At 38.3% G+C, this 27,799-nt stretch overlaps 14 protein-coding genes across 16 annotated transcripts; 10 read left to right on the top strand and 4 right to left on the bottom strand.

The window, feature by feature from the left end:
- Window positions 1-3: 3 nt before the first annotated feature.
- Window positions 4-1,328, top strand: Gasu_31360 (peptidyl-prolyl cis-trans isomerase B (cyclophilin B)). Of its 2 annotated transcripts, none has more exons than XM_005705960.1 (4): window positions 4-25; window positions 69-143; window positions 187-467; window positions 511-1,328. In XM_005705960.1, the coding sequence occupies exons 1-4, from the start codon at window positions 23-25 to the stop codon at window positions 641-643; spliced, it is 492 nt and encodes a 163-aa protein (XP_005706017.1). In that variant the 5' UTR covers window positions 4-22; the 3' UTR covers window positions 644-1,328. The 2 variants fall into 2 exon arrangements, with proteins under 2 accessions (XP_005706017.1, XP_005706016.1); XM_005705959.1 differs by having other exon boundaries at window positions 511-668.
- Gasu_31350 (uncharacterized protein) lies at window positions 673-1,333 on the bottom strand. Its single transcript, XM_005705958.1, has 2 exons — window positions 1,015-1,333; window positions 673-963 (listed from the first exon to the last, which is right to left on the bottom strand). Exons 1-2 carry the CDS (start codon window positions 1,294-1,296, stop codon window positions 697-699), a joined length of 549 nt encoding a protein of 182 aa, XP_005706015.1. The 5' UTR covers window positions 1,297-1,333; the 3' UTR covers window positions 673-696.
- A 130-nt stretch (window positions 1,334-1,463) lies between these two features.
- Gasu_31340 (uncharacterized protein) lies at window positions 1,464-3,068 on the top strand. The gene has a single exon (XM_005705957.1). The coding sequence runs from the start codon at window positions 1,479-1,481 to the stop codon at window positions 3,045-3,047; it is 1,569 nt and encodes a 522-aa protein (XP_005706014.1). The 5' UTR covers window positions 1,464-1,478; the 3' UTR covers window positions 3,048-3,068.
- A 315-nt stretch (window positions 3,069-3,383) lies between these two features.
- Window positions 3,384-4,480, top strand: Gasu_31330 (uncharacterized protein). Its single transcript, XM_005705956.1, has one exon. The coding sequence runs from the start codon at window positions 3,485-3,487 to the stop codon at window positions 4,343-4,345; it is 861 nt and encodes a 286-aa protein (XP_005706013.1). The 5' UTR covers window positions 3,384-3,484; the 3' UTR covers window positions 4,346-4,480.
- A 3-nt stretch (window positions 4,481-4,483) lies between these two features.
- Gasu_31320 (brix domain-containing protein) lies at window positions 4,484-5,673 on the top strand. The gene is made up of 3 exons (XM_005705955.1): window positions 4,484-4,947; window positions 4,998-5,094; window positions 5,150-5,673. The coding sequence occupies exons 1-3, from the start codon at window positions 4,528-4,530 to the stop codon at window positions 5,530-5,532; spliced, it is 900 nt and encodes a 299-aa protein (XP_005706012.1). The 5' UTR covers window positions 4,484-4,527; the 3' UTR covers window positions 5,533-5,673.
- Window positions 5,674-5,683: 10 nt separating this feature from the next.
- Window positions 5,684-7,398, top strand: Gasu_31310 (MFS transporter, sugar-phosphate transporter). Its single transcript, XM_005705954.1, has 3 exons — window positions 5,684-6,591; window positions 6,642-7,268; window positions 7,312-7,398. Exons 1-3 carry the CDS (start codon window positions 5,691-5,693, stop codon window positions 7,314-7,316), a joined length of 1,533 nt encoding a protein of 510 aa, XP_005706011.1. The 5' UTR covers window positions 5,684-5,690; the 3' UTR covers window positions 7,317-7,398.
- Window positions 7,399-7,402: 4 nt separating this feature from the next.
- Window positions 7,403-8,233, bottom strand: Gasu_31300 (uncharacterized protein). The gene is made up of 4 exons (XM_005705953.1): window positions 7,995-8,233; window positions 7,824-7,949; window positions 7,708-7,767; window positions 7,403-7,656 (listed from the first exon to the last, which is right to left on the bottom strand). The coding sequence occupies exons 1-4, from the start codon at window positions 8,217-8,219 to the stop codon at window positions 7,582-7,584; spliced, it is 486 nt and encodes a 161-aa protein (XP_005706010.1). The 5' UTR covers window positions 8,220-8,233; the 3' UTR covers window positions 7,403-7,581.
- A 9-nt stretch (window positions 8,234-8,242) lies between these two features.
- Gasu_31290 (signal recognition particle subunit SRP19) lies at window positions 8,243-9,073 on the bottom strand. Of its 2 annotated transcripts, none has more exons than XM_005705951.1 (4): window positions 8,918-9,073; window positions 8,775-8,870; window positions 8,600-8,703; window positions 8,243-8,547 (listed from the first exon to the last, which is right to left on the bottom strand). In XM_005705951.1, the coding sequence occupies exons 1-4, from the start codon at window positions 9,020-9,022 to the stop codon at window positions 8,484-8,486; spliced, it is 369 nt and encodes a 122-aa protein (XP_005706008.1). In that variant the 5' UTR covers window positions 9,023-9,073; the 3' UTR covers window positions 8,243-8,483. The 2 variants fall into 2 exon arrangements, with proteins under 2 accessions (XP_005706008.1, XP_005706009.1); XM_005705952.1 differs by having other exon boundaries at window positions 8,604-8,703.
- Window positions 9,074-10,243: 1,170 nt separating this feature from the next.
- Gasu_31280 (E3 ubiquitin-protein ligase TRIP12) lies at window positions 10,244-15,961 on the top strand. The gene is made up of 6 exons (XM_005705950.1): window positions 10,244-10,594; window positions 10,644-10,951; window positions 11,000-13,187; window positions 13,240-14,780; window positions 14,834-15,231; window positions 15,279-15,961. The coding sequence occupies exons 1-6, from the start codon at window positions 10,339-10,341 to the stop codon at window positions 15,775-15,777; spliced, it is 5,190 nt and encodes a 1,729-aa protein (XP_005706007.1). The 5' UTR covers window positions 10,244-10,338; the 3' UTR covers window positions 15,778-15,961.
- Window positions 15,962-15,963: 2 nt separating this feature from the next.
- Gasu_31270 (DNA excision repair protein ERCC-2) lies at window positions 15,964-19,268 on the top strand. Its single transcript, XM_005705949.1, has 17 exons — window positions 15,964-16,034; window positions 16,083-16,217; window positions 16,266-16,405; window positions 16,455-16,585; window positions 16,641-16,831; window positions 16,875-17,020; window positions 17,085-17,219; window positions 17,275-17,407; window positions 17,465-17,518; window positions 17,574-17,732; window positions 17,783-17,964; window positions 18,014-18,126; window positions 18,194-18,432; window positions 18,487-18,579; window positions 18,631-18,721; window positions 18,768-18,855; window positions 18,905-19,268. The coding sequence occupies exons 1-17, from the start codon at window positions 15,972-15,974 to the stop codon at window positions 19,053-19,055; spliced, it is 2,244 nt and encodes a 747-aa protein (XP_005706006.1). The 5' UTR covers window positions 15,964-15,971; the 3' UTR covers window positions 19,056-19,268.
- Window positions 19,269-20,093: 825 nt separating this feature from the next.
- Window positions 20,094-22,768, top strand: Gasu_31260 (pentatricopeptide (PPR) repeat-containing protein). The gene has a single exon (XM_005705948.1). It carries the CDS (start codon window positions 20,124-20,126, stop codon window positions 22,269-22,271), a length of 2,148 nt encoding a protein of 715 aa, XP_005706005.1. The 5' UTR covers window positions 20,094-20,123; the 3' UTR covers window positions 22,272-22,768.
- Window positions 22,769-22,793: 25 nt separating this feature from the next.
- Gasu_31250 (uncharacterized protein) lies at window positions 22,794-23,828 on the top strand. The gene is made up of 2 exons (XM_005705947.1): window positions 22,794-23,263; window positions 23,315-23,828. Exons 1-2 carry the CDS (start codon window positions 22,937-22,939, stop codon window positions 23,648-23,650), a joined length of 663 nt encoding a protein of 220 aa, XP_005706004.1. The 5' UTR covers window positions 22,794-22,936; the 3' UTR covers window positions 23,651-23,828.
- Window positions 23,829-23,832: 4 nt separating this feature from the next.
- On the bottom strand, window positions 23,833-26,473 carry Gasu_31240 (uncharacterized protein). The gene is made up of 5 exons (XM_005705946.1): window positions 26,297-26,473; window positions 26,039-26,251; window positions 24,005-25,988; window positions 23,955-23,970; window positions 23,833-23,903 (listed from the first exon to the last, which is right to left on the bottom strand). Exons 1-5 carry the CDS (start codon window positions 26,450-26,452, stop codon window positions 23,882-23,884), a joined length of 2,391 nt encoding a protein of 796 aa, XP_005706003.1. The 5' UTR covers window positions 26,453-26,473; the 3' UTR covers window positions 23,833-23,881.
- A 30-nt stretch (window positions 26,474-26,503) lies between these two features.
- Gasu_31230 (transcription initiation factor TFIIE alpha subunit) lies at window positions 26,504-27,788 on the top strand. The gene is made up of 2 exons (XM_005705945.1): window positions 26,504-26,705; window positions 26,767-27,788. Exons 1-2 carry the CDS (start codon window positions 26,599-26,601, stop codon window positions 27,752-27,754), a joined length of 1,095 nt encoding a protein of 364 aa, XP_005706002.1. The 5' UTR covers window positions 26,504-26,598; the 3' UTR covers window positions 27,755-27,788.
- The last annotated feature ends 11 nt before the right edge of the window (window positions 27,789-27,799 follow it).

Genomic DNA, 27,799 nt, shown 5'->3' with positions numbered 1-27,799 from the left:
ACAGCAATATTGACATCCGATTATGGTTAGTAATAGTTTCTGATTCAAGTTCTTTTGACTGTCGTTAGTCTGTAACTTTGCATACAACCCATGGAGATATAAAGATAGAGTTGTTCTGTGATATGTCTCCCAAGGCAACAGAAGTAAGTTGACACTTTTTGGGGACCATTCTAACTGGCCTTTTAGAACTTTCTCGCCTTATGTGCCAGTGATTACTATACTGGAACTAAGTTCCATCGGTTGATAAGTGGTTTTATTGTTCAAGGAGGTGACCCTACAGGAACAGGAAAAGGCGGAACTTCTATTTGGGGAGAGCCTTTTGATAACGAAATTGTGGAAACCTTAAGGTTCAGCAGAAGTGGGATGGTTGCCATGGCGAATAGAGGACCTTGTTCCAATCAAAGTCAGTTTTTTATCACTCTTGATAAGGCACCCCATTTGGATAAAGCTTATACCATTTTTGGACAGTAAGTGAGTAGCTACATTGTTGCAGTCCATTAAGTCACCTAGTGTTATTTATGGCTTCGATACTTTAAAGAAAATAGAAAAGATACCAGTGGACGAGAAGTATCGTCCTTTGGAAGACATCATAATACGAGATGTTACTATTCATGCTAATCCTATTGCAGACATGGCTCTATGACGAGATAGATTCGATATATCAGAGATTTGACAGCAGAGTCGTTGAATCGTTTATTACTGTATGTTGTCTTCTCCATACCAATGCTCACTCGTAGAATGACTTTCTTCAGAATATTTATCTAACAACTCTTTCCACATAGTTGTAGGAGAATCCACTTGGAACAACTGCTCCTGTATTTCGGCTTTTTCTTGACAGTTTCTCGGTGAAGTTTTTGTATCCACTGTATTTTGTGTTCGTTGAAACTCTTCTCTCAAAGTTTTGGTGCTGTTCTCCGCCAACGATAACTGTTCAGTGGTATGAGCCAATAAATTGGAAATTTCCTAGTTAGTCACTTGAGAAAACACTTTCCGTTTTGTCCCATTTTACCGTACTTGTAAAGTATTTTGTTCTGCTTCACTCAAGGCGTTTTCGTTGTTGAAAGCTCCTTGAACGGTTGGAACCCTAGTTGTTTCCTTTGTTGAAACCAGTTCTCTCAAATAGGCACACCAAGGGGACACAATTTCGTGTAACTCCTTCAAATGTGGAAGAGGCTTCTTTACACAAGTTTGCAGTTCTATGGATACTCGATATATATTTATTAAATTGACTTCTATCTCTCTCAATACTTTGGTTATTTGCGTATCCAAATATTCGACATATTCATCGGAGTTCATTTTGGCGCCCAATGCAAAGATATTTAAAATGTTTGTGCTTTTCTTTATTGAATGAGATGGCTACGGATTGTTTGGATCCTCATATATTATGGATAGTACCTTTTCTAAAAAGTTTTGAAACAGACTTTGAAATACATCAAACAAAAAGAGAAGAAACAAATGGCTGTAGGAGAAAAAGAAGTATGTTTTCCTCTCTGGTCATGTGTGAGGATGGTTGTTCAGTGGCAGTGTATACAAACTGGAGACCACATTCAGAGCAACTAGTGGAAAACGAGAAACAAAACAAACCACAATCAATTATTTCTCTTCATTATGATAATCTTGTGAAGGAAGCACAGCAACTCTTGGAAGCCTCTTTCCATCTTTCTCTTTCAACCCATATCATCTTTGACCTGCGAGTCAAGCAACAACAGACTACAGTCGATAACAACGGTATGAAAATGTTGCTCTATATGGTAAATATTATTCACAAGTGGAGAACAACATACAAGCACTGCATATTTTCTATGGTTGTTGGGTCTTGTAGCAATTCTCTTCTTCTTTCAAAATGGTCTCTAATGATCAACTTGGTTCAACGAGTAGAGGAACAAAAACTAACCACTCTTTTGGAGTCTCTGGAGAAGAATATCTTTCTTTGGAAAGGAGCACTCTTTGTTCGATCATCGTCCACTTGGCTTGGTTCCGGTATCGTAAGCGTCACGAGAGAAGGGCATCGAACGAATGAAACTCGATCATTATGGCCATTTTTTCGTCATCTCGAACCTGTTGGTGAAATAGAAAAACTTGATACAGATACACATGGATGGCATACCATAAGACTTCCTTGTGAATTTCGAATAGATGACCACGAAAGTGACCTCTTCAATGATTGGTACGAAAGGAAAAATTCATTTGCTTATCAATGGTTTCGAATAACCTTTCGTACTCAAGGAGGAGTATCCCGATCTTGTTTGCTTTGTAAACAATACAAACAAACGACTTTTCAAATGCATACTATCATTCCATTGACCTATCCAGGTTTCTTTGGTTCCATATTCGCTTCTGTCGCTAAGAAAATTCATGCAATGGCTTCTTCTATTGTTTCTCAGAAAATGGAATCAGACTATCGAGCAACGTTCACAACGATATGGAAACGACATATACAAAGAATGGATGGCGTAGCCGACATCAAACTATTTTGGTATCATCCCATATCTCATGAACATTCTTTGAAACCTTTAAATGAAAATTGTTCTCCTTCTCAACATTTGGAAAATTGTATGGAATCACCACAATCCTCGACCAAGTCTCCACAACGTGGTAACTTTCAGACGAGAAACAACGATGAACGACAGTATTCGTCATTCATGCCAAACAAAGCAGGGGTGGTGAAAAGAAGGAAAAGAGCTTTGCATAAGCTTTCACTGAGAATCAGTCAAAGAGAATATATCGACTCTTCCTTGTCAATTCATCAAAATGAGGAGATGGAGCAAACTTCAAAAAAACAATCAGTCTCTTCACAAAAAGATCCTTCATTTCATTCGCTGGACTGGACTCTGAATGATAATCAAATCGACAACAACTTTGTTCCTTTGTATCACAAAATGATCAAATACTGGTTTTCCCTTCTAGGAGAGCACTTTCATATCGATAGCGAGGAATCTCAATGGCTACAGTATCCATTTATATCAAGTGCTTGTGATGAGTTATACCAATCTTTAGCTAAGACCTATCATCAAATAGCGACTCAGATTTCAACAATGGGCAAATGATCACTAGTTCGTTTGTACTGATTTTGACAACTTTTGACTCGGCCTAAGCCATATTTGGCTATATTTATCTGTCGTGTTATATCTACTCCACTTTCGAATGCAGTTTGAAGTCTTCAAGGTGTTCTTCTAGTCATAATGCACTTATTTGAACGTTATATTATAGCTGAAAGCATAAGATTTTTCATTTTCTCTTGTCGAGCTTGAACGCTGGTCTTGTTCTGAGAAAACCAGTTTTCAGATTTTTCAAGAGGCCAACGACAAGTTCGGTATGAGTATTGGACGACATAGATGTTTTTTCAAGGTAGAATTGATCAACTTTGTGCAAAAGTATTACAATAAGCATTTTGAGAGACCTTGTGACAAGTTTCAACACAAATGAGGTTACGTTACATCTCCACAAGCTGATTTTGATATCAATTTGGTGCGTTGGACAAAACATGCAAGCTTTGAGCTTCTTGACGAGTTATCACTCATGTCTTTTTACTTTACAAAATTCCAGTCAGTTATCTTCTGCATTTCACTTAGGAAACAAAAGTTATTCTTTTAGAAGAGGCTGTTTCCATTCCAAAAGAGCAATCAACGTTCGTTCCTTTCGCATAGTTGCAGAATACAACTACAATATATTTCAAGATGACCAAGATCGTTCTAGAAGGAAGGTTCAACCTGGAGAAAGAGCTTATTTTGTAAAGAAACCTTTAGGTTTGGTTTTGGAAGAAGCAGAAGACGGCATGGTATTTGTGGCTGATATTGATCCTCGAGGAAATGCAGCTCGAGCCTCACGTGGTGATATTCGAAAAGGTGACATTCTAGTAGCTATTAGTGCTACTTTTGGTGAGGAAGTGTGGTCTACGAGAGGAGTTGGTCTACCACGTGTTTTGAAAGGTATTCAAGTACGCTTTGGGGATGAAGTTACTCTTGTATTTGAAAGTCCTATGGAAGTGGAGAATAGAAAGCAATATTCTGAAGAATTTGCAGCGAAGAGAAGACAAGAAGCGAGAGAGAAGTTTGGAGAAAAGGTGGTTGTCGATCCTGTAACGTGGAGAACGGTGGCTGCCTCTGAGGTTGCTCCCAGTAGTAAGGGAGATTCGGGAGCTCCTATGGGCAATGAGGAAAACAGTATACCTAAATATGTCAGACTTTATCAAGAGAATATGGAACGTCCACCACAATGGATACCTGAAACGACACAAGACGATAACTCATATCCCGAATCGAATAAAAGTGGACAGTACATATTATTGTGGTCGTTGGCTGGAGTAGGTTTGATTGCTCTGACTGCCTTTCTTACCCTTCGATAAGTTCAAAGTATTTTGGGATAATAAATGGTTTTCTATGGTGAAGAAGAGTTTTTGTAAAATCATATTCATTTTGCTATGTGTATATGTTGAACTTTTCAAGCATCTACTTTTCTCTATAAAAGAAGAGCATTGGCAATTTAGCCAAAGCGACCATCGGCCAAATTATATTTTGGAAGGAGACGATGATTGCTGCTGCTGCTGCTTCAAATGTTGAAACGCAAAGACCACCCAAAACAAGAAAAGGAAAGAAACACTTGGAAAGTATTGCTCCTCAATGGGAGGAACCTCCGAAAGGTTTACTGGTTATCCACGGACATCAGACTTCCCAACAATTGAAGAACGTACTTACAGACTTGTCAAGATTGAAGAAACCACACTGTAAACAACTTCGAAAGAAGAACGATATTTTGCCTTTTGAAACTGGTGGAGAAGCCTCTTTAGAATTTCTTTGCAAAAGGAACGACTGTTCTCTTTTTATTTTGGGGAACCATACCAAAAAACGACCAAACAACTTGATATTAGGAAGATTATATGACTTTCACCTGCTCGATATGTTCGAACTAGGAATAATAGAGTACAAAGGTCTCGAAGAATTCGAAATGGTAAATATAGCATTGTTTTGATTGTCGAGACCATTGACAGGCCGTCTTAGGCCAAACAACTCAAGTCACAGTTGAAGCCTCTCGTCTGCTTCGTGGGTGACTTTGATAGTGACGATGCTAGTAGGAAACTGAAAAACTTGTTTCTCGGTGAGTTGGTGTGAAACTGGTTTGCTCTGTTCTATCTTGCTTACTTCTTATTGAGACTTGTTCCACGATTTTGAAGACCGACAAATAAGTTTAGAACAATTGGACAACGTCATTGTCATTTCATTATACCATGATCGAACATTAAGTTTTCAAAACTTTATTGTTCGACTAAAAAAATCTGATACTTATCTCCCAAGAGTTGCTTTGGAAGAAGCTGGACCTTGTATACGTTTCTCCTTACGTAGATATCGACTCGCAGCAGATGATTTGTGGAAGCAAGCCACAAAGAGACCGAAACAAAGAAGGAGTCAAAGGAATGTGACAATGCAGCCCATATTGGGTCGAAAAGTGGGCCGTATTCATATTGGTAGACAAAAACTTGATCAACTTGTTATCAAAAAACAGAGAGCTTTGAAAAGGTCTAAAGAGCAAAAGTAAAAATGAAAGAGGGTGGCACTTCATATTTTCTTATTGGATTAAATCATTTGTCGTCCCAACCGAGTTGGTGAGAAGAGAGGATAGAGTTTTCGATTTTCTAATAATAGTGGATGCAAGTTGAATAAAGGAAAGTCAAGAATATCACAGAGAGACCTAGGATGGATATTCCCACTAAAACTCAAATACATTCTCATTACCAAAAGAAGTATTTGCACAAAAGCTCTGCTGCTTTCATAGGCCTTTTCCATTCTGGGATGTCGTGGAAGAGTGCGTGGTCAAACAAAGTGAGAAGAAGAAAGCGTACGTGTAAAGTTGGCACACCATACAAACGCTATGATTGTAACGAGCTTTTAATGAGATCGAGTGTAGAAGAACCGTACGATAGATTGACCGACAGGGCTTCTTTGGAAACTCCGCAATCCTTTCGTGATAATAGCAGCGACGTCAAATCGAAGTTATTGGAAGGTGCGGATGAAGAACTGGATCGCAAATATTGGCACTGGAGAATCCGTATATTCTATTCTATTTTTATTGGTTATGCGTTTTATTATTTCACGAGAAATAGCTTTACGTATGTGGCACCTGCCATGAGAGTGGCTTTGGGCTTCAACTTGCAACAGTTGGGTGTTATCACTTCTATCTTTCCACTTGCTTATGGCTTTAGCAAACTCGCTAGTGGTATTCTTTCGGATCGCTTTTCTACACGTCTCTTTATGTCTACTGGCTTAGCTATCACAGGAGTTGTCAATATTTTATTTGGTTTAAGTTCCAATTTGTATATTCTGTGCTTACTTTGGGCACTGAATGGTGTATTTCAAGGCTTCGGAGCTCCTCCTTGTGCACGGTTATTAACTCAATGGTATAGTAGAAATGAAAGAGGAACTTGGTGGGGTTTTTGGAATACTTCACATAATACTGGTGGTTTTTTGATTCCTCTTGTTGCTGGTTACTTTGCCACAAAATATGGTTGGAACTATGGAATGATAGTTCCAGGTATTTTAGGTCTTGCAATGTCCTGTTTTCTTTTCAATCGACTCAGAGATAAGCCAGAGTCAGTGGGTAAGTAGGAAGTTGTGTTTGGAATTCTCATAGATGGAATGAATCTTTAGGTCTTCCTCCTGTTCATATATATCGAGATGATTCAGAGTCTGACCATTCTTCATCTGCTGAAGATAAACATGAAAGATTGTCTTTTTTGGCAAGTCTTCGAATTTATGTCTTTTCCAATCCATATGTTTGGTTATTAGCTTTGTCTTATTTTTTTATTTACTTTATAAGACAAGGAATATCCTCGTGGGCACATGTATTTCTTTTGGACTTTAAAGGAGTTACAAGTCCACAAGAGGCTGCATTTCGAGTATCGGGTATGGAAATAGGAGGTTTAATGGGTTCTTTGGTTAGTGGTTGGGCTAGTGATCGTATGTTGAGAGGAAGAAGGATTCCAATCATCATTTTATGGTTGGTTGGAGTTTTGGTTTCTATCATATCATTATGGTACATTCCTGGTTCGTTTCGATATATCACTTGGTTGGTTATATTTTCTATCGGTTTCTTTATTTACGGACCACAAATGCTGGTGGGTCTTGCTGGTGCAGAAATTGTTCATAAAGACGCAGTAAGCACAACTATAGGCTTCTTAGGTTGGGTAGCATATTTAGGAGCTTCTTTTGCTGGATTTCCATTGACCACTCTCATTGCTCGATATGGATGGCAGGCCTATTTGAGTAGTTTAATGGGTTGTGGTTTAATTGCCATTCTGTTATTAGTACCTATGTGGAGGTTAGGAATGGGAGAAAGGGTTAAGAAACCTTTATTGGATCAAATGAAAGCAAAAGATGCTTTTCTTACGGCATGTGAATTCTGTGCTGGAACGGGAACGATTATTCGTCTTTCATGTGGTCCGGCAACTCCTGCACAAGCTATTTCATGTCAGTACGTAGAGAGAGCTTGTCCTTATTGTGGTGGAAATGGTGTGATTCAAGAACAAGGTCCAGCTTTATTACCTTTTGAAAAGAAATAAACTACCTTGGCATGTAATCAGTCATTATTTCATTCTTTACGCTGTCTTCCTTTGGGTAGTTTCCCTTGTAAATGATATTGTCTTAAACGCCAACTAAAGAATGTCTACATAAGCATGTCATATGATAATATATGCAATCATCAAAACTATATTACTGTATATAACAAAGTCGGAATAGAAACGATCACAAGAGCTGCTTCATCACTAGGAGCAATCTGATTCCCATAAAAGTCAAAACCATAAAACATATATACAGCAGAAACACACTTACCACCGAATATTGTACTAATCCATAAATAATACTCGAAACAACAAAAATAGCAACCAATATGCGAAAGATATAAGTTGCCTTTTCTGGAAAAAAAAGGATAGTCAATAACCAAAGTGTCACAAAAGACTAGGAAATATTGAGGCCTTGTCTAAAGCATTATCATAGACTCACCACTCCAGGAGCCGAGTCGAAATACAGCACTTTACTTTCACTAAAACCCAATCCTAATAGTGGTCCTTGTAGCTTCAATGTCAACGGAAATAGAGATCCTAAGAAGACTGTCGAAAGAACCAAAAATAATACAACTGGACGAGGCACTTTTTTGGCCAAGTCTGCAACGAGTCGTTGATGGGAAGGGTGCTCTTCAGTTTCTGTTGAAGACTTTCTATGAGACATAAAGATACAAAACCTTGGTTGTGATAAACAAGTTTTTAAACAATGTGGTTTGGAATTGAACAAAGGAGTAAACTTGAAGGATAGGAAACGAACATAGTAACCACTTGAGATAAACACAAGTCTCCTGATCATCATGAAGGTTTATTCCAATGTCCAGAAAAAATAAAATTTTGATTCCATAGAAAGAAAAGATATTCTTATGATCGTTTTGCTCTATTCTTTCCTTTCTGTCCCGTCTTATCATCCATAGTCGTTTTGTTTCCTTTATAACCGTGCTTCAAACGTTGTTCTAGGATACACTGAGAAACCTTTGTCAAAAGTTGCTTTCCTGCAAATTCAGATGAGCTTGACTATCTCTGTGTCCAACCAGAAAGATATACCAACTTGTTTCTATCACCGAGACCAACGACTTGTGTTGTTCATTAAATAAATGAACTCGAATACGTCCTTTTCGAAAATTATCTCTCGGATGTTTCTTATCAGACTATGTCCGTAGACAACCCATGTCTCATTCAGGAAACAATGATGAGTACAAACTATGATCAACATACTCACCTCTAAGAGAGTTTCAAAGCCAAGCTGTTCACAACTTTTGGCAATTTCTTCTGCACTAGGAGTGTCGGAACATAAGTGTTTGGAAATCTTTCTACCCTAACGGCACTCCAATAACCAACACAATATATACTTTAGAAACTTACTTGAAACAAAGAACAAGAGGCATCTATATATACAGGATAAATACATATCCAACGTTTGGCATAACTAGGAGTTGTCTTTTGATCGTCATAGTCTTCGGCAAACATGTGTCAATAAAATCGAAAATGGAATAATAGGGAACCAACTCCCCACCAAGCTTGCCACAACATAAATAGAGAGAGACATAGAATAGAATACTCTTCAAGATGCTTTCTAGGATTTGTCATGGAGAACAAGAAAGTCATTGATGGTGAAATATTTTATTCCGAGATTCTAGAATCGAAGAGTATCCTCAATGGTTTTAGTGCTTTCATAATCTTCTTTGGCAATGTTTGACTATGGCTTAAGCATTACATATCTGTTTGAACTATCGTTTCTTGTCATTCCAATTTTGAAGATATACATGAACGAAAAGAAACACATTCATGTATCATTCAGTTTCTCAATGGAGGAGGTTCTTTTGAGGTTTAGATCTCTTCAGTAAACACTCAAGTTTTATGATTTACAAACACAGGACAATTGCGCTTTCTCCATATCACATCTTTTGGGTTGTTATATCATGTAATAGGGTCAACAATAGTGTCTTAGGTTTAAAACAAAGACCATATGGGTTTATGTTTACATATACTACTACTCTATTTAGTGAAACGACAAGTTGCTGCTGATATCTTCTATAGATTATTATCCTACAAAGGTGACTTATGGTTTCTTTTTTGATTTCGAAGTTTTCTCCTTTTCCAGGAAGGAGGTGGAGGAGGAGGATATTTCGCAGTCTCTTAGAGTGAAAGACACCGCAAACTTGTTGTACCTATGATAGGAGAATGTTTTGGGAACTACTCGAGGTTCCTTTGTTATAGAACCTTGTCAGACTTGTAGTGCTCCCATCATTCTTCCTTTATTTGTTAGCCAATAGCATAGTGTTGTTGTTGTTGTTTGACTCATCATTCTTGGGATGGACTTACCAACTCAGTTTATAGCAGTTCTTTTTATTCTTTCTTGTGATATCTGATTGCAACTCTTTCAATTGTCCTCGAAAATACCAGTTGCTGAATATGAAATCAATGTTAAAGATATTATTTGGAAAAGACGAGTATAAGAGCCAGCAGCAAGCAAATATACTATGTACTTGCATTGTCAAAGTCAGTTGACTCTTGTAAAATGTATAATCGATACAAGACCATCTTTATGAATGACAACAAGCGTATTATTGAAAACACATGCAATACTATCCATAATCAACTAACTATAGAGCAACAACATGAATCTGCCACGAGAATTTCCCGCTCCAACCAGCCACTCACAAAGTCTACCATCCCTCTTCCCCATCTTCTTCTTGTTGGTCCAGCAGAGTCGGAAGAATTGTACTTGGCGTGCGTTGGCTCTTTGGAAGCAGCATTGGTTAGAGAGCTTGAGAGCATGGGGTATGGAGACAAGAAGTAAGGACCGTAAGAGGTCCTTGGAGTGTACATCGAGAAATACAGAAAAAAGAGTCGACTCTTGTGCAGAAACAAACTATTGTCTGTCACGTGGAGAAAGGGACCAACACAAACAAGGAAAGGGTTTTCGTTTACCTGGTTTGTCGCGTTCTAAGCAGACAAACAAAAAGGAGAAGAATCTTTCCGAGTTCAACTCACAACCAACAACAGAAGACTTGCAACCCTCTAGTTCGAAAACAAGAGGTAGGAACAACTCGGAAAACACTCAATGAGGACACTGACAAAACTTTAGGTACTAAGCGTCACTGTATAAAGGATAGTAGAATTAAAAAGGGATTTTTATTCAAAAGTTCAAAGAGGTTGCGAAGTAACAGCTCTGAAAGGACGAAGGAAATGGCGCAAAGAGGGAACACCGAGGCAAACTCCGACGAAAACAGAAAGAGCTTCGAGTCGCATAGTTCTTCAAGCTCTGCAAATGACAGGGTGAATGTTTCCAGAAGGAATGAGGGAATGTCTTCCCCAGAGCTTCACGAAGCATCCACTTCTAGACGTATTGCAACATCTAGCTCTTTGCATGGCTTACTTAGAAGACTAGGAACCGTAAGTATATTCTGAAAATCCAGAAATACAGCCAATCACAAACTGTAGGGTATTGAGGACTTGTTTGCTGTAGAACGAGGTGTGCGCACTAGTCACTTGTTAGGTTCAATTCGCGACCCCACTGACGAGTCACAAAGACTGGCAGCTCTGAACGACCTTTGTGAATATTTATCTATTGGAACAGAGGATTCTTTGCTTTCCTTCCAAATAGATTCGTTCGTGCCTGCGTTAGTGACCCTTCTGGAGGAGAGTCAGTCCCCTGATACGATGCTGCTTGCTGCTCGAGCTTTGAGTCATATGATGGAAGTTCTTCCTCACTCGGCAGCGGCTATCACTCATCACGGAGCACCTAGTTTGCTTTGTAACACGCTATTATCCATAGAATATATAGACTTAGCAGAACAGGCTTTGACTGCACTTGAAAAGATGAGTCGAGAATTTCCAGGTCCGGTTCTTCGTTCTGGTGGCCTACTTGCAGTGCTATCTTTTATCGATTTTTTCTCGACAGGTGTCCAAAGAACAGCAGCCAGCACTGCTGCCAATTTGTGTCGTTCCGTTACGTTGGATGCATTCGACAAGGTAGAAGAGGCATTGCCTGCATTGTATCAGTTGCTGTCTTTTGAAGACTCTCGTATTCGGGAAAGCGGGATAACTGCATTTGCCCGTCTGACGGATTCTTTTAGATGGCATTCGGCTGAACTTTCGAAAATTTTTGCACTTGGAAGTTCCACAGGCGAGGATTTTCCTATTCTTACAAAGATGATGGATTTTTTGTTGTTCGCAATATCATCCTTGTCGATTCATACCGTATCTGATATTTTAAACCTCTTATCAAATGGAGCTAGGGGCTCTGCAGTTTTGTTGAAGCGTATTCTCACAGAGCAACGAGTGGGTGAAAACGGACATGTAATGACGATTGTAGTCTTATTAAAGGATTTGCTTGAACAAGACAGTTCTGCGACGTGCTCGGCATCGGATGTGCTACAACTGGCAGATGCCCTTGTAACAGAATCCGAAGAATACTTGGATAATAGCAACCACACTATGCAAAGAAAGATAGTGGAACTTTATCGAATTGAAGTTTCATCACGCTTTTCCGATCAGTCCAGAAGTGATATCGAGAGACTAAGAAGGAATATGCTTCTTGAGTCACCTGAAATACTACATCCATATGGTACTCTACTGTTTCCCCAATTTATCAAGTTGTTTAAGTCTTCGACCAGTACCGTAGTGAAACGACAGATTATGTCTTGCATGAGAAAGTTTGTTGGATGTGTTTCGAGTGACGTATTGAAGACAACCTTGTTTGATAATCCTACAGAAAGTATCAGCAGCACCTTTATTCCATTTATTTCAAGTCTTTTGAGTTTCAATGGTTCCAAAATGGAAAACGCTTTTGGTACGCATTTGGCAGTTGCGTGTATGAATAGTTTGAAAGAGTCTTTGAGAGTTCCTTTTGTTCGTGAAGGAGTATTTTATGAGCTTCGAAGGCTGAAGGAACGCTGTCAATCCTCCTCAGAGGAAGACTCAGCAAATGGAGCTCTTGTGCAGAATATCGATGGTATCTTGGAATTCTATTCAGAGTCGGAAGCATGTCAATCTCAGAACCCATTTTTTGAATCATTAAGAGAGATTGGGCACTTTTTAAGTAATATGCCGGAGATAAATGTGTGTCCGGAGGAGATGGAAAAGAAGTTGGATGCTTTATTGAGTATGTTTCATGGGGAAAAGACTGTTTCAAGGTTTGAAATGATTCAAAGCGACACTATTTCTGCTGTGGTGAATTTTTTTGCCCCGAATGGAAACGATTTGTCTCGTAAACAACGACTCGCAATGTTTGCTAAAAGTGCAAGAAGAAATCCAGAAGGTTTTCGAAACCTTATAGCAAGAACTGTGGATGTATTGGCAGCAACTGAAGATCTTCCAGTCATTTCCCCTGATATGACTGTTGGAACCGCTCTTCATTTATTGCATCAACCTCTCAAGTTTAAACTAAAACAGCAGTCAAGAACACGACACGCATTTTCAATCTGTGCTTCTATAGAGCCTTTAACTAGCATCCGTGCCATAGAAAAATTTGTTGCCAAACGTCTTGAACAGAGGAATAATACCAACCTTGGAAGCACCCGAAACAGAAGGTTTCGTTCGAATACTGGGCAGCGTCTTCCGTTGTTGCGAAATCAGGGGGATCCTGAAGATACGACAGATGAAGATAGTGTTGCAGGTATTGAAGAAGGTGAGTTTATTGTGCTTTGTTTTGCAAAATAATCACCGTGAAATATATTTAGGATGGGATTCCGCGCAGGAAAGTTCACAAAGTTATGAAAGCCCATCAGAAGACACCACTGTCTACAGAACATTATCTATTGCTGAAGAAGAGGATGCTTTGGAAGAAGAAGAAGAAGAAGAGGATATGAGTGATTTTGATGATGAAGATGGTACAGACGTATGGGTTGATCAATCTGCTCCGGTCGCTGATGTCAGCGAAGAACAAGAAGAAGCTGATGAAGACTTTAGTAGAGACGAAGATGGTTGGGACACTCTTTACAACGACGCTTTGAGTTCTTCTCTCCCGGCAGTAGAATTAGATATGGATACGTTGTCTCCTACACGTCCATGTGCTTTAGGCAATTCTTTTTCTGACCATTATTCGTCCTCCATTTCGCCACAGCAACAGGAATCGTATATTCGTCCATCAAATAGTAACAAAACTGTTGGCGTGTCATCTCGCTCAAGAATTTGTAGAAGGAAACTAAGTTTTTTTATGAATGGACATCCAGTTCCTTCCCACTTTTCTGCTTTGATGTGCGTAACTAATTTTTTCTCAACAAACTCGGAAACAGAGCCGTTAGTTCCAGAGCCTAGTCTTTGGGATACCTTTTATACTCTTGAATTTAATGAACAAGTTGTAATTGAAGATGATGAGGATTTGAACGTAGAGAAGTTTACAGAGGAGATGCATTCAGGACAGCCTTCTACAGTAAAATCTGTCAAAACACCAAAATACGTTTCGGAGGTTGCAGGAAATTGTATAATGTTGCTAAATGATCTTTTCCGTATCAACAAGTTTGAAATTCGGGAAAATGACAGAGTGGAAACAACAGTTTCAGTGCCTAGCGTTGTTGTTTCGGAAGACGTCTTTCACAGTCATAAACTGTCTTCCAAACTGATTCGGCAACTTTCGGATCCCGTCATTCTTGCTAGTGCCTCTTATCCACGTTGGGTGCCGTATCTTGTACGTCATTCTCCATTCCTGTTTCCTTTTGAAACAAGACAATTGGCCTTTCAGTTAACGTATTTGGGTATTGCCCGTGCATTTCGCAAACTCCACCAACGAGCAGAAGCTCTTCACCAACTTCATCATCCACGTCTGTTGAGAGGTGGAAGTTCATTGGCAAGCTTCTTTAGTTTGAACCGTAGGCTTGATCGTTATCAAGATCGAGAAAGCCTTCTTGGAAGGTTACCCAGGCAAAAGGTTCGGATATCTAGAAATTGTATTCTTCGTTCTGCAATGAAAGCTTTGGAACTCTATTGTGAAGAAAAGAGTATACTGGAAATTGAATTCTTTGACGAAGTAGGAACAGGATTGGGGCCAACATTGGAATTTTATACTTTGGTGAGTAATGAACTTCAACGAAGTGATTTGGGATTGTGGAAAAGTGTCGATGGTAGTTGTTGTTCTGAGCGTATATCTCCAAAGAGATCTCGTCACCGCAAGAATCGTGTTTCTTGGAAAAGTCTGGAGAATACGGAAGAAAAGAAGTATACACAGCCTCCAGGAAATGGGCTGTTTCCTAATGTTATGGATAAAGCTGATCGTTCACCTCAAGTAAGTGTTGATATTGTATTGGAATAATATAGAAACTGAACTGTTTTTATTAGGCACAACAAATTTTGGAATTGTTCCATTTTATGGGAAAATTTTGTGCCAAAGCGTTATTAGATGGACGTTTGTTGGATTTGCGTTTGTCTCCACATTTTTTGAGATTAGTTCATGCATACATTGAGCATAAGTTTTGTTTGGATAGCGCTGATATTTTTCTTTCTGGTTATGATCCCAGTTTAGAAGATTTGGCTCAAGTAGACCCTGCCTTAGCTTCTTCATTATACTCTATGTTGCAATTGAAGGAATCGACAAAGAGAGGAGAAGAGGATCCCATCGAAAACTTATGTGTATATTTTAATGTTCCAGGAGCAGAAAATGTGGAGTTGTTTCCAGATGGAAGTTGCTGTCCTGTTACTGAAGAAAATGTGGAAGAGTATGTTAGTCGTGTTTGCAGGTACGTTATTTATGTATGAGGAGAAACAAAAGCTGATTCTGTTGTAGATATTTGTTAGTAGATGGAGTATCTAGACAAGTTGCTGCCTTTTGTGCTGGTTGTGAAGAGATGTTATCTCCAACGAGTTGGTTACAGTTTATGCCTGAAGAATTTGAGTCGTTGTTATGTGGACCTAGTTATGAAAGATGGGAGTGGAATAGTTTGGTTGCTGCTACGAAATGTGATCATGGCTATACTCATGAAAGTCCTGCCGTACAATATTTGTTTCAAGTATTGTCTAAATATAATTTAGAAGAACAAAGGATGTTTCTGACATTTGTGACTGGCACTCCTCGACTGCCTATTGGAGGTCTAAGCGCTTTGAATCCTCGTTTAACTATTGTGAAGCGAACACCAGAAGCTGGACGAAGTCCCGATGAATGTTTGCCTACTGTCATGACGTGTACCAATTACTTGAAACTTCCTCAGTACTCTTCTTATGAAATTGCCAAAGAACGGTTGGAATATGCTATTCGAGAAGGTCAAGGGAGTTTCCATTTATCTTAGTTTTTTTTTGGATAGAAGAAGTCCCATTAGGATCAATCTATTGTTGTTGTGATAGTAGTAACAGCTGTGATTTGTGAGTATTGTGTGTGTGTTTGTGTTGTTTGTGTTGTTTATTTGTGTAGAGAAAAAACTTTTTTGCGCATAACTTTTTTTCTTGCACAATCATAAATAGAGATGATGAATGATTTTGGAGAATGAAGTTTCAGTTGGATGGTTTGAATGTCTATTTTCCTTATGCTCATGTATATCCAGAACAAGTAGGCATAAAACTCCATCACTCTATTGTACATATTGATTAGCTCAAGTTATCTTATATGAATCAACTGAAAAAGGCTTTGGATGCCAAAGGACATGCCGTATTAGAGATGCCTTCGGGCACCGGTAAAACGATCACTCTCTTATCCCTGTTAACATCTTACCTACTTCAAACCCAACCATCTGTAAGTCTCTCTTATCCATGACACACTTTGTTCAGAAAGAAGTTGTAGGTACGTAAAATTATTTATTGTACCAGAACAGTGGAAGAAATGGAAAAAGTGATGGAAGAAGCCAACATATTGTATCATTGTTTACAACAAGAGAAAGAAGTGGTCGATGGCTGGTTCTTATGTATAGGTTTAGCTTCAAGGTAAGAAGAGAGGAAGCGGAGACTGAAGTGAATATTCAATTAAGAATAGGAAACACTTGTGTTTAAATGAACAAGTGGTTTCTTGTGGAGAAGGTTTTCTGGTGGATGGTCGTTGTCGTTCTTTAACTGCTTCTTGGATAAGAGAGAAAGCAAAGAATGATCCGACTATTCCAAAATGCAGTTTTTATGAACGATTAGAAATGCAGGCACGTATCGGATGGACAATTATCTTGAGATTATATGATGACGTTGTGGTGCAACCAAAAACAGGTGGATGAAATGATCATTCCTTGTGGTGTATATTCCTTACAAGACTTGAGACGTTGGGGTGAACAAAATGGTTGTTGTCCTTATTTCTATTCACGAAGACTGTTAGCGTTTGCCAACTTGATCGTTTATTCTTATCATTATTTGTTGGATCCCAAGGTATCGTGAGATATTTTTCGATGTCACGAATATCCATTCATAGTATCGTGTCGAGGTATCTCAACTCGTATCACGAGAATTGCCACAGGATGCTATTGTCGTATTTGATGAAGCTCATAATATCGACAATGTTTGTATTGAAGCATTATCAGTTTGGGTGAATAGAAATACTATCGATGATGCGAACAAGTAAGTAGTGTGGAAACTTCGAAGCTATATATATATATATATATATCATGATATCTATCTATAGTGCAGCAATGCAATTGGCTCATCGAGTTGTTCATGCCAAAGGACAAAGTTTAGCCATGTTACAACAAGAATACCAAAACTTGACTCGTGGTCAAACCATTCACCATGGATTGACTTCTTCTACGCTATCTGTAAAGTAAGGCTACAGTCATCCTGACAACTTGTTGGATATATGAAACAATGTGGAATAGTTGGAGTGAATGGGAAATGGCTCAACCAAGTATTCATGACGTTCATCAAACTTTGGAAGAAACCGTTCCTCCTAGTATTCGGAAAGCCGAACATTTCATCGCATATTTGCAATCTTTGATCGCCTATATTAAAGTATGGTCGTTGTCTCTTTCTTTGTTGATCGACCCATCCAAGTTCAAATGGCTATAGAACTTGTTGAATCGTCCAGAAGCTTTGGAAATGACGCATAACCAATTTCTTCAAGTAATATACAAAAAAAAGAATTCATCTATCATTCTTCTCATATCTTATCTCTTAGGATTTTAGTAAGGAATGTCCTGTCGAAGTCAAAAGTTTCCGTTTCACCTCGGATCGCCTATCATCATTACTGAGAACCCTGGAAATCGGTGATTGGTCACGCTTTCGTTCCTTGGCTTCCGTTGCTGAAATGATTACCATCGCTTCTACCTATTCCAGTGTAAGCTTGGCTACCCATTCTTTTGTATCTAGACTGTGAACGTTTTCCAGGGTTTTGCTATCATCTTAGAACCTTTTGAAACCAAGACCCATATATGGTCACCTGTTTTACAACTCGCTTGTTTGGATGCTAGTTTAGCTATGATGCCCGTAACGCGCAAGTTTCGAAATGTAATCATCACCTCCGGAACTTTGAGTCCGTTGGATTTTTATCCTAGGATGTTGAATTTTCGGTATTTTTGTGACTGTTGTCCTTCGCATCCTTTTTGCTCACGATTGCAGTGCTGCGATAACCGCAAGTTTCAATATGTCCCTCAATAGAAGGTGTGTGTTACCTTTGATCATAGGAATGGGAGAAAACAGAGTTTTGTTGACTTCAAAATTCAACCAACGAGGTAACATCGAGATCTCCTTTTTTTTGTGAAAAATTATTTATGTAGACCAACACACCACAACGATTAGGCGAACTGCAAGTACCCAAAAGTTATGGTAGAATATTGATCGAAATCAGTAAACTTGTTCCAGATGGTATCGTCGGTTTCTTTCCCAGTTATGAATACATGGAGCTTGCTTTGGATGTGTGGAAAGAAAACAATGTGTTGGATGAACTTCAAGCTATGAAATTGTTGTTTATAGAAACTAGCGATGGTGCAGAATCTTCCCTTGCGTTGCGTAATTTTCGAACTGCTTGTGATATCGGCGTAAGTTATTCAAATTTATTCATCGTGATGGCCTTTTCAAATGGAAAACCTTAGCGAGGAGCCATATTCCTTTCAGTAGCAAGAGGAAAAGCTGCTGAAGGTATTGATTTCGATCATCATTATGGCCGATGTGTTTTGCTCTTTGGAGTAGGTGTATGAAAGGTCATATCTTTCGTCCATCTCTCATATTCGTTTTAGATGCCCTTTCAGTATACAGAATCCAGAGAACTAAAAGCAAGATTGAGGTACCTTAGAGAAAGATTTCAAATTATGGAAAATGATTTTTTGGGTATGAATGTTTTGGCTTTTCTACTTCTTTCAATCAAAGAAAATAGTTTTTGATGCAATGAGACAAGCAGCACAGTGTGCAGGTAGAGTGATTCGTAACAAGTCAGATTACGGAATAATGGTGTTCGCAGATCGGTAAATTTTCTTCCGGTATAATAATGCTATTTCAACTCATAAATTCAAGTCGTTATGCAAGATACGACAAACTTACCAAATTACCACGGTGGATTTTGCAGTTCTTGAGTGAAGACCAGATTTACATAGATATTGATACCGCCCTCACTAAGATAAAGCAGTTTCTGCTTGAAATGGCAAATCAAGCTTTGATAATTTGACAGATCGGTTGGCAAATACCACGGAAAAGTCCTGTTTTCTTTAGCAGAATATTTTAAAAACTTATGCGACTTTTACAGGTTAGAAAAGAAAAGCTAATGATTTGTGAATAGATTGTTTTTAAATCAAAATTAATTTTTTTTAATTGAATCGCATCGCTCGATTTGGGCAGCACAAAGGAGTAAAATTTCGTCTTAGAAATTTAATTTTTTTTAATCACAATTGAACAATTGCCTTCTTTATTCTGAAAATTTGCAGAGTTTCATCGTCTTCTACATCAACAAATCTTATTAATATGACTAGTAACTCAGAAAGCTGTTAATTTGTCTTTGTTACGAAATACTGACGCCAATGTCTATTATAAGAATTAAATGTCTCTTTCTCGTGACGAAACTTTATTCTGGAATCATATTTTAGCCATATATTTTTCACCCAAACTTATTTTTTTATTAAAGAAATTAGCAAATAATCTAATGCTGGTAAATGTAAGGAGTCCTTTTTTTAAGATAAGGTCTTTTAGTTGTGTTAACGAAAACTTCCTTTTTTCTCATTTGTGCGTGGAGAACAATCGCCAGACATCTGCAGCTGCATGCTAGACTTCTAAGGTTTGTAACTTTCTTATCCTCAATTGAAATAAACCAGTCAAATTTCATTGTAGCTATTTTTCAGTTAAAATTCTTGAGTCCAAGCCCAAAACGGTATGGCATAGTCATCAAAGTCACAAGTTGACATTGTCTGGTTTACTTGGTATTATGACTGGAGAATAGTCTTCGTTTGTTTGTATTAATTATTATAAACTTGGTTCTTTTGTTTTGAAATAAACCCTTGACTGTGAATTGCAAAATTTTTTTTTCTCCGATATTATTTTTAAATTTCAGCTTTGCCGACTTTGTTTGATAGGCATTGGATCAATACTCTTAGAGTTTTTTGCAACAGTGCGTCATATTCTCTTTTACTGTGAAAACTGGGATTTCATGCTTCATCTTGTATACAAAATTTTTGAAACTATTCCTATGCTTCGTTACGACAATTTAGACCTGTTGTGCAACTTTTCATTTTTTTTATCAATAATGGGGGGCAAGATAGGGTCGTCCATGCTACTCTGTCGAAATGTAGACAAGTTGCTGGTGCACTATATGACGGTCGAACTTCGCAGAATGAATTTATCTTCGAAAGCTTCTTTCAAGGGCGTAGGACGGAAGACGGATTCTTCATCTATTGTAAGAGGCCGTCGCGTAGATCATCCACTTTTACAACTTTCGAAGTGGGAAGGCAAGGTTGAAGAACAAGCTTCTCCGTCGTCAGTAGAAACGAACAAGTTGTATGAAGCACTAACAGCAGAACGCGTGGAAGCGGATTGTCTTGATTTGGTAGTTCCTGAGTCTGCGAAAAAGTTGTATGGTCGTATAGCAGGTAGCAAGATTGCATTTTCGGGTTACTTGGATCCCTATTTGGCTTTGGAAAAGTGGTCTTCTCGATTCGTACCTAGCACAACTTCTTTTGCGTTACGTATTCGTACTTTAGGCTTGGTAGGAAAGTATGAGGACATTTCTTCCGTTTTAGAAAGGATGGAACTTTTGGGAATTCGTCCCAATATGGAAGTCTATTATTCCTTGGCGTTTGCGTATTCCAGGGTAGGGAATACTGAAGAGTTGTTTGGAGTATTGAAGAAAGTGGAAGCTTCTGGTTATCCTCTAGATAATGCTTTGTTATGCACTTTGGTAACCAGTTTGATGAAACAAGGAGATATTGCCAATACACTAGAGTTGTTGATGCGTCGTGAGTTTAGGGATTTACGTTTTCCTCTACCAATTGAAGCTACCATGAAGACCGCTGTGACTAAGAACACTAATAATAAATCATCGAAAAAGAAAAGGTCGACGAACAAACCTGCTGCCTTAACAGTTGCCAAGTTTTCCGATGAGTTTCAGAAAAAGTTGCATCATATTTCTCATGGCCATGATGTGGTTATATGGACGGCATTTATGAAAGGATTGTTGGATTTGGGTGACTATCGTCGAACTTTGGAAGTATTTGATCATATGCGTCTTCGTGGTTTAGAACCCGACTGTGTGACCTATGATATTGCCATACAGGCTTGTGGTTACTTGGAGGATATGATGCGAGCGAAAGAAATATTTCGTTGTTTTCCACAAGGTCAAGAGAAGATTGCAAGTGGTGCTGTTTATTCATCTCTGATATTTTGTGCTGCCAATTGTAACGATGCTCAAGCAGCTGAAAGTTTTTATCAAGAAGCAATAGCGGAGGATATTCCTTTGGGATATCGTGGTCGGTTTCATCTTCTTCGTGCTTACGGAAAGCAAGGCATATATGATCGAGCTGTACATATCTATGAGAGTTTACGTAGTTTACCACGTTCGACACTTCCCAGTGTTCATGATTGGTTTCTTCTCTTTCTTTCATTTAAGCAAGGCTTGAAACAATATCGAAAGGAAATAATACGCAAAGCATCGGAAACAGACAATTTGGGTACGAAACGTGATGAAATCATAGCGTTTGCAGATAGATATATAGAAGAGGGTCTCCAGTTGGCCATTGATTGTCGTCATTTGTATGGTGTGAAAGAACGTTATTTGGATGTTTGTCTATTATCCGGACGTATGGAAGAGTCTTTGAAGTTGTTACAAGATATGAGTCGTGATTCGCAGTTACCTTTTCATCTCAACAGAACTCAAGGTTGTTTTTATCGAGCTTGGGCCCGATATATTTTGGAAAAAGGTTCCACTGTAGAAAGAGTTGAAGAAGGATTGAAAGAAATGAGACAATGTGGAGTGGAATGGAATGAGCCTGCAATCTTGGCAGCCGTTTGTATGTATTCCGAGTTGAGGTGTCCTCAAAAAGCTTTAGATTTATTGAGAGAAGTAGGATTTCAAGGCTTTTGGTTGAATATTGGCAAGTCTATTCGCGTTGTACGAGATGAAAATTCGGAACATTATTTAGTTGCGAGTCATGAAGAACGACTGGATGCGTTGAAGAGGTTGCGAGATGCTTGCATGAAACATTCGCCAGGATTGGTTTCTATCTTAAAGTCTTATATTGAACAAGTAGGATATCAGAATGAAAAGAAGAAACTGGATTCTTGTCAAATAGGAGAACATGAAAGGTTGAAATCTTCTTTTGGTGTTGATCAGAATAGACAACAACGAGATCCTAGAAAGGAGGTACTCGATCTGCTTATGAATGAGAATCCTGTATAGTTTTCATCTTTTGCTCATAAACCAGAATTTTGGACTTGGAGGACTTTGTGGTATTTCTGTACCAAAACAATAAGTCCAATTGCTGCTATATGTATTTTCATGTAACAAGTGTTTGGAAGAGATGCGACAAGTTTGAAGACAAACTGCAAAAGGGTCCACCGAAGAATGTTGGTTGTTGGATTGTGCCAAAGTTTTCGTTGTTCCCATACAGCAAGCAACACAATATTCAAAGCTATGACAACAACGAACACTCCCATCGCAATCGTGACAAGAGTATGGCTGTGAGTGTAAAGGCTTCCAAAAACAGCAACCTCGAAGGGACTGATTGACCCAACAAGTGTAACCTAACATTCGTAGGTTTTCGGTGATTGAGCTGCCATAATTGAAACAATTCATTTTACTTACCATAGTCGTCGGTGATTCGAAAGGGACCTATTTTAGTATTTCTACAAACCATAAGGTATTGAAAGCCTTGTAAGGAGGAGTGGGAGTGTGAACTGTTGGAGTGCCATAACAGTGCGGCAGCTTTGGTTTCCCATTGCCTACGCATGTACATAGAGTATAGATAATTCTTACATAATAGCCATCCACTTATGTAATAAAATAGGATAAGTAGTTTCCTCGATGTTGTAAGTAACCTTCTTGTGTGTTTGGATTTTCTCAACATGAATGACGATCATCGTTGTACCGATAAGAAAGATGAAGACTTGACAGATGTTGGTTCAACCAACGACCATACAGTTGATGAGTCTCAAGACGAAGAACAACTTCCTAGTTGGGAAGACTTGGCCAATATCCAGTTTTCTATATCTTTCAATCCTAAGGATTATGCCAAACCGTTCTTTTATGGTGGTTTAGGTTTATTTACGGTGGGTTTAGCTGCAGGTACTGTTGTTTCTGGAGTTACTAAACCACCACCACCACCAACAACAACAACAAAAGAAAGAACACCGGAAATGATGCTGGCTGCTAGGGCAGAAGGCTTTCGTCTAGTAAGATTGTCAGTGATAGAGTCAGTAGAAGTTCATACTCATGATATGTAGGCTTCCAAAGCATTGTTATATGGTACTTGCTTATGTGGTATGTTTGCAGTAGTAGGCGTTTATACCATTCACAAAGTGGCACATGTCAACAGTGTGGAAGAATGGGTGGAAAAGTTGAAAGTTTGGGTACCACAAAAGAGAGCTACCATGGAACAAAAGTTACAACCCGTATTGGATAGAATACGAGATACTGGAAATAGTACTATTCCAAGTCAATGGCAGAGTTGGCAACGATGGTTTCATGATGCAAGTTTTGGAAAGTGGTTGGTACGAAAAACAAAATATGGATGGAATGAGAAACCTCATAAGGAAGATTCTTCTACTCATGATGAATAGGATTCGATTCAGTAATATGATGTATTCAAATAGGAATGGTTTTATACAATTTAGATAGATATTGTATATCTTGTTGTAACTGTTGGACCTTTTCGATATAAGTTTTAGCCAATAAACGATATTTCTCGTCAACACGATTCGAAAGGGAAGGAGCGAGGGAAATACTTAAATGAGGAGTGACTTGCAATGCACTCAACCATTCCTTTTCTATTTGAATAGGTCGAAAATGGGTTAACCAACGATGTAAAATGGACTAGAATAAAATGTGAAAAACTTGGTCATTCTCTCTCTTTTTATAACTTACCGAATGTTGTTGCTTTCTATGATCAATCAAATAAGCAATACTCAGTATACCATACAATCCTATTTGATGAACATAATATATCCATCGAGGAAATTGAAAAGGAAAATATTCAACGGCATGGAATGTCTCCTTCTTCCTTTCATCATTCCAAGGCACATATTGTTGCCATTTAGAGTACCATTGTTGATATAAATCATACAATTGCGATGTGTTTTCCGTATCCTTTGTGAATGTCTTTTCCTCCTCATCATACAATGCACTTAAATACTGCCAAAAAGAATACCAATATTCAACCATCCCATAATATTCCTTGTCGTCTTCTTTGGAAAGAATGGCGGACTCAAAATAGACAATGGACCAATTAGGAAGACTCTTCCATTCTCCTAATAGGAAAGATAACAAAAGACGTAAATTGACATAGTCCAATCTCACTCGATACACTCTCATCTCATCACTATCCAACCAACTCTCTGCATTCATGATTCCTAAACTCTTGTTCCAAACACTATGGTCATCTAAAATATACAAATCTTCTAAAAGACAAGTCTCTTCTTTCCACTGTCTGATAAGAGAACGATAAGATGTCCCAACGAGACGAAGCCAATCCGATGAAAATCCTTCAAGACTTCGAATACTATTGCGATGATGATAAAATAAAGTATCGTGACAAGAATAAATGGAAAAAGCCAAAAGTGCTTCCGAATGATCTACTTTGTATTGAAATTGAATCATATCCAACACAGTTTCATAGGATTGTTGTCGAATGGCTAAGAATATACCTTCAGGAGTCTCTTCGCTATGTTCTTTTTCAAACAATGATAGTTTTTTATGATACCAACGCATTCCATTGACATCATACCAACGATGCACAAAGGGACCCCATAAGAAACTCAATGTGAGTATTTGAATATGTTTCAATTCCATTGCATTCCATTCTTCCATTGCATTTTCATAACAACCTAAAAAGGCATAAAAGATCACCAAAAACAATCTCAATTCCAAGGCATAAGGACTATAATGTTTACCAAGTTCTAAGACTTGGATGGCTTGTAACAAATAACGAGGAGAACGACAATGTTCATCGCAACTTAGCAATTGATTGACAATCAATAGAATCAATCCATCTGCATATTGATGTTCAAAAGGTACTAAATGGTCTTTAGACCACTGAATATAATAATCCAATAAAGTATCTATACGGGGCAAAGAAGAAGGCTCCAAAGATAATAATAACCAAAAATGTTCTATTGTAGTAAAGATACTTTCCTTGGAAAGAAGGGATGAGGATGATCGAGATGCAAAAGTTTCCATGATTTGTTGGCACAACTGATTTCTTTCATTAGGTTTCAAAAGGGAAACAAATGCTTTCAAATCGGTAGAACAACAAGGTAGACTTGACATATCGTTCAAATATTGTTGAATGATCACAAACAATTCTCGTGAAATGCAATCCATGAAAAGACCCTTGTTCTCCCATGAGATGATCATTTCTCTACAAGTTTCCATTTGAATCATATAAAGAGTTCTTTTTCGTCTTTGCAAAGTTCTACAATCCTCTTCTTCCTTCTTCTTTTCTTCTTGAAAAGTATCATTCCCATTGGATAGTGCTCTAGAAAATAACTCGTGGATTTGCTCCAACAGATTCCGTAAAAAGGGTTCTGCTTGTATAGAATGGCAATCACTTTCTTCTTTCTTGTTCCATATCTGACATTTCATCCACATATACCAATAATGATAGTTTTCTAATTGTTGTCCAATCAATTGTTCATAATAATGCAATGCTTCTTCATATTGTCCACTTTGATAACATAGGTTGGCAAGCCATTCCATATGATCCTTTTTCAACACATCATTAGACACGTCCAAGTACTGTCTTCCTATTTGTTTGGCTTGTTCATAGTCTCCCAATTGTTCCAATAAAATAATATACAGACGAATAAATGAGGATGGTATTGAGTTACTCTCTGCAATATACTTGCTACCCAATTTAGCTGCCAACATCAATATCCTCGAATCAGCCTTTTCATAACGAACCTAGAAACATGTATCTCATGTAGCCCACCATAGGGTAGAAACCAACTCACTTGCAATAGAAGAGAGAGAATCCACCACGCCATATAATGAGAAGAGTAACAACGATACAACTTACTGGCAACTTTTTGTGCTTCGGAATAATCTTTTGCTCGTATATAATAAAGAACACTGGTTTCTCCTAGAGTAGAATTCATAGTTTGGGTCCACAATTGTTGATAGACTTGGGCTAACGAACACCAATCTCTACGTTCACCATAAAAAAACTACAAAAATGGGATAAAAAAATAACACAAATTGTGGGTGCTTACTTGTAACGACTGCAATGTTTCTTCTTGCCAATCACGATTATTCTCGGTAAAAAGCCTTGACAACATTTGGTCAGCTTCTTCAGTTCTTCCCCACTTATCCAATATAACTGCTTTCAAAACTTCAAGTGCTTTCCATCCAGGTTTCTTTTGATCCATTCCTATGGCAAGTTTCCAGGCTTGTTTTAGGTTTTGGACTCGAATAGCTTCAACAATCGCTCGTAGTTTACGATCCATCGTAAATATCAATTGGATTCTTGTGAAAAAAAATGGTTGGTTGGTATATATAAATATCTATAGATGATATGGCACAAGTTCCAAAGCAAGTAGAAGATTTGGTTCGAATGATAGCAAGAGCATTTTATACAGATTTATATATTGTTGTACTGGATGCACTAGTACGAGAAAAATAGTAAGTTGGGTATCCGTGGTAACTCCTTGTTTTGGTAAACCCAGTAGCAAACTGTTATTAGTATAAGACAAGACTTGTTATCCAAAAAGTTGCACGTACCAACCAAAGAACTTCGTAAATTGTTGTTGAAACTACAGGAACAAAAGTTGGTTCAATGTGAGGTAAGGGTACAAAGAAAACCAACTAAGAACAACAACAGCAGCACAGAATATCAAAGAGCTATAAAAGCAACCTTTTGGTATATTGATTACGTCCATCTGGTGGATGTGATTAAATATCGTGTGGATGGAATGAGACAAAAGGTTAACGAAATGATGGCAGAAGGACTCGTGTATCAGAGTTTTCAATGCCAAAAGTGCAAAGAAGTTTATTCGTCGTTGGATAGTGCAAGACTTTTTGTACCTGCTGAAGGTGTTTTGCGTTGTGATAATGTTATTTTGAGAAATACTTTGTGCAAGGGATTGGTGGAAGAAGTAGAATGGGAAGGACAAGTAGCCACTATAAAAGAGCTACAGACCAGAATGGAGAACGAATTGAGGCCTATTTTAGAAATGGTGGCTCAAACAGAACAAGAAAAAGTACCTTCACATCCATTGGAAGGATTGGATGCTGACCAGTTGGGGACGATTATTTCTGAAAATCCTGATGAACAGCCCAGCTGGGATACGTTGAGAGAAGAGCTTTATAATACGAGTCAACCACTATCTACAGATAAGAAAGATGTAGAAAAGGAGGAACACTCACAGGTCAAAGTAGAAATTGTTGCTGCAGAAGGTGGAACAAGTCAAGAAGAAGTCAACGAACAAGGTTTTCAACACGTTCCTTCCTGGTTTGAAGCAAAAAGGAAATGGGAGGGTTCCAAGGAAGAAAGTAAGAAAAGTAGTGTTTTAGAGAAGGATTGGATTGTTGAGTTGGAAGACTCACAACAGCAGACAGATGTCAAGTCATCAGAACAAGGACCATTGGAGGAATATTCTTTGGCCTATTATCGTTCTTTAATCGGAGCATCAGATAGTCAAACCGTCTCACAGAAAGGTAATAGAATATAAGAGAGTTGTGTTACAGCATAGTGAATTGTGATATAGAGAAAGAAG

Source organism: Galdieria sulphuraria (assembly GCF_000341285.1).
Source record: "Galdieria sulphuraria unplaced genomic scaffold scaf_24, whole genome shotgun sequence".
NCBI lineage: Eukaryota > Rhodophyta > Bangiophyceae > Galdieriales > Galdieriaceae > Galdieria > Galdieria sulphuraria.
This window is presented reverse-complemented; position numbering and strand designations above follow the sequence as displayed.

What these genes read in the sequence shown, in the direction of transcription:
- Gasu_31360 (XM_005705960.1), top strand. An exon ending in TGTCTCCCAAGGCAACAGAA is followed by an intron (nt 144 to 186) that starts GTAAGTTGACAC and finishes CTGGCCTTTTAG; the next exon opens with AACTTTCTCGCCTTATGTGC. An exon ending in GCTTATACCATTTTTGGACA is followed by an intron (nt 468 to 510) that starts GTAAGTGAGTAG and finishes TAAGTCACCTAG; the next exon opens with TGTTATTTATGGCTTCGATA.
- Gasu_31350 (XM_005705958.1), bottom strand. Translation starts at nt 1,296, where the DNA reads ATGAACTCCGATGAATATGTCGAATATTTGGATACGCAAATAACCAAA. An exon ending in CAGAACAAAATACTTTACAA is followed by an intron (nt 964 to 1,014) that starts GTACGGTAAAAT and finishes GTGACTAACTAG; the next exon opens with GAAATTTCCAATTTATTGGC.
- Gasu_31340 (XM_005705957.1), top strand. Translation starts at nt 1,479, where the DNA reads ATGTTTTCCTCTCTGGTCATGTGTGAGGATGGTTGTTCAGTGGCAGTG.
- Gasu_31330 (XM_005705956.1), top strand. Translation starts at nt 3,485, where the DNA reads ATGCAAGCTTTGAGCTTCTTGACGAGTTATCACTCATGTCTTTTTACT.
- Gasu_31320 (XM_005705955.1), top strand. Translation starts at nt 4,528, where the DNA reads ATGATTGCTGCTGCTGCTGCTTCAAATGTTGAAACGCAAAGACCACCC. An exon ending in GTCTCGAAGAATTCGAAATG is followed by an intron (nt 4,948 to 4,997) that starts GTAAATATAGCA and finishes AGGCCGTCTTAG; the next exon opens with GCCAAACAACTCAAGTCACA. An exon ending in ACTGAAAAACTTGTTTCTCG is followed by an intron (nt 5,095 to 5,149) that starts GTGAGTTGGTGT and finishes CTTCTTATTGAG; the next exon opens with ACTTGTTCCACGATTTTGAA.
- Gasu_31310 (XM_005705954.1), top strand. Translation starts at nt 5,691, where the DNA reads ATGGATATTCCCACTAAAACTCAAATACATTCTCATTACCAAAAGAAG. An exon ending in AGATAAGCCAGAGTCAGTGG is followed by an intron (nt 6,592 to 6,641) that starts GTAAGTAGGAAG and finishes ATGAATCTTTAG; the next exon opens with GTCTTCCTCCTGTTCATATA.
- Gasu_31300 (XM_005705953.1), bottom strand. Translation starts at nt 8,219, where the DNA reads ATGTCTCATAGAAAGTCTTCAACAGAAACTGAAGAGCACCCTTCCCAT. An exon ending in TCGACTCGGCTCCTGGAGTG is followed by an intron (nt 7,950 to 7,994) that starts GTGAGTCTATGA and finishes AATATTTCCTAG; the next exon opens with TCTTTTGTGACACTTTGGTT. An exon ending in TTCCGACTTTGTTATATACA is followed by an intron (nt 7,657 to 7,707) that starts GTAATATAGTTT and finishes ATGCTTATGTAG; the next exon opens with ACATTCTTTAGTTGGCGTTT.
- Gasu_31290 (XM_005705952.1), bottom strand. Translation starts at nt 9,022, where the DNA reads ATGTTTGCCGAAGACTATGACGATCAAAAGACAACTCCTAGTTATGCC. An exon ending in CCTCTTGTTCTTTGTTTCAA is followed by an intron (nt 8,871 to 8,917) that starts GTAAGTTTCTAA and finishes GAGTGCCGTTAG; the next exon opens with GGTAGAAAGATTTCCAAACA. An exon ending in GCTTTGAAACTCTCTTAGAG is followed by an intron (nt 8,704 to 8,774) that starts GTGAGTATGTTG and finishes CTACGGACATAG; the next exon opens with TCTGATAAGAAACATCCGAG.
- Gasu_31280 (XM_005705950.1), top strand. Translation starts at nt 10,339, where the DNA reads ATGGAGACAAGAAGTAAGGACCGTAAGAGGTCCTTGGAGTGTACATCG. An exon ending in CTCTAGTTCGAAAACAAGAG is followed by an intron (nt 10,595 to 10,643) that starts GTAGGAACAACT and finishes ACAAAACTTTAG; the next exon opens with GTACTAAGCGTCACTGTATA. An exon ending in AAGCTGATCGTTCACCTCAA is followed by an intron (nt 14,781 to 14,833) that starts GTAAGTGTTGAT and finishes TGTTTTTATTAG; the next exon opens with GCACAACAAATTTTGGAATT.
- Gasu_31270 (XM_005705949.1), top strand. Translation starts at nt 15,972, where the DNA reads ATGAAGTTTCAGTTGGATGGTTTGAATGTCTATTTTCCTTATGCTCAT. An exon ending in TACTTCAAACCCAACCATCT is followed by an intron (nt 16,218 to 16,265) that starts GTAAGTCTCTCT and finishes AAGAAGTTGTAG; the next exon opens with GTACGTAAAATTATTTATTG. An exon ending in TATGGAAAATGATTTTTTGG is followed by an intron (nt 18,722 to 18,767) that starts GTATGAATGTTT and finishes CAAAGAAAATAG; the next exon opens with TTTTTGATGCAATGAGACAA.
- Gasu_31260 (XM_005705948.1), top strand. Translation starts at nt 20,124, where the DNA reads ATGGGGGGCAAGATAGGGTCGTCCATGCTACTCTGTCGAAATGTAGAC.
- Gasu_31250 (XM_005705947.1), top strand. Translation starts at nt 22,937, where the DNA reads ATGAATGACGATCATCGTTGTACCGATAAGAAAGATGAAGACTTGACA. An exon ending in GGGCAGAAGGCTTTCGTCTA is followed by an intron (nt 23,264 to 23,314) that starts GTAAGATTGTCA and finishes CATGATATGTAG; the next exon opens with GCTTCCAAAGCATTGTTATA.
- Gasu_31240 (XM_005705946.1), bottom strand. Translation starts at nt 26,452, where the DNA reads ATGGATCAAAAGAAACCTGGATGGAAAGCACTTGAAGTTTTGAAAGCA. An exon ending in AAACATTGCAGTCGTTACAA is followed by an intron (nt 26,252 to 26,296) that starts GTAAGCACCCAC and finishes CCATTTTTGTAG; the next exon opens with TTTTTTTATGGTGAACGTAG. An exon ending in TTCTCTCTCTTCTATTGCAA is followed by an intron (nt 25,989 to 26,038) that starts GTGAGTTGGTTT and finishes ACATGTTTCTAG; the next exon opens with GTTCGTTATGAAAAGGCTGA.
- Gasu_31230 (XM_005705945.1), top strand. Translation starts at nt 26,599, where the DNA reads ATGGCACAAGTTCCAAAGCAAGTAGAAGATTTGGTTCGAATGATAGCA. An exon ending in GCACTAGTACGAGAAAAATA is followed by an intron (nt 26,706 to 26,766) that starts GTAAGTTGGGTA and finishes AACTGTTATTAG; the next exon opens with TATAAGACAAGACTTGTTAT.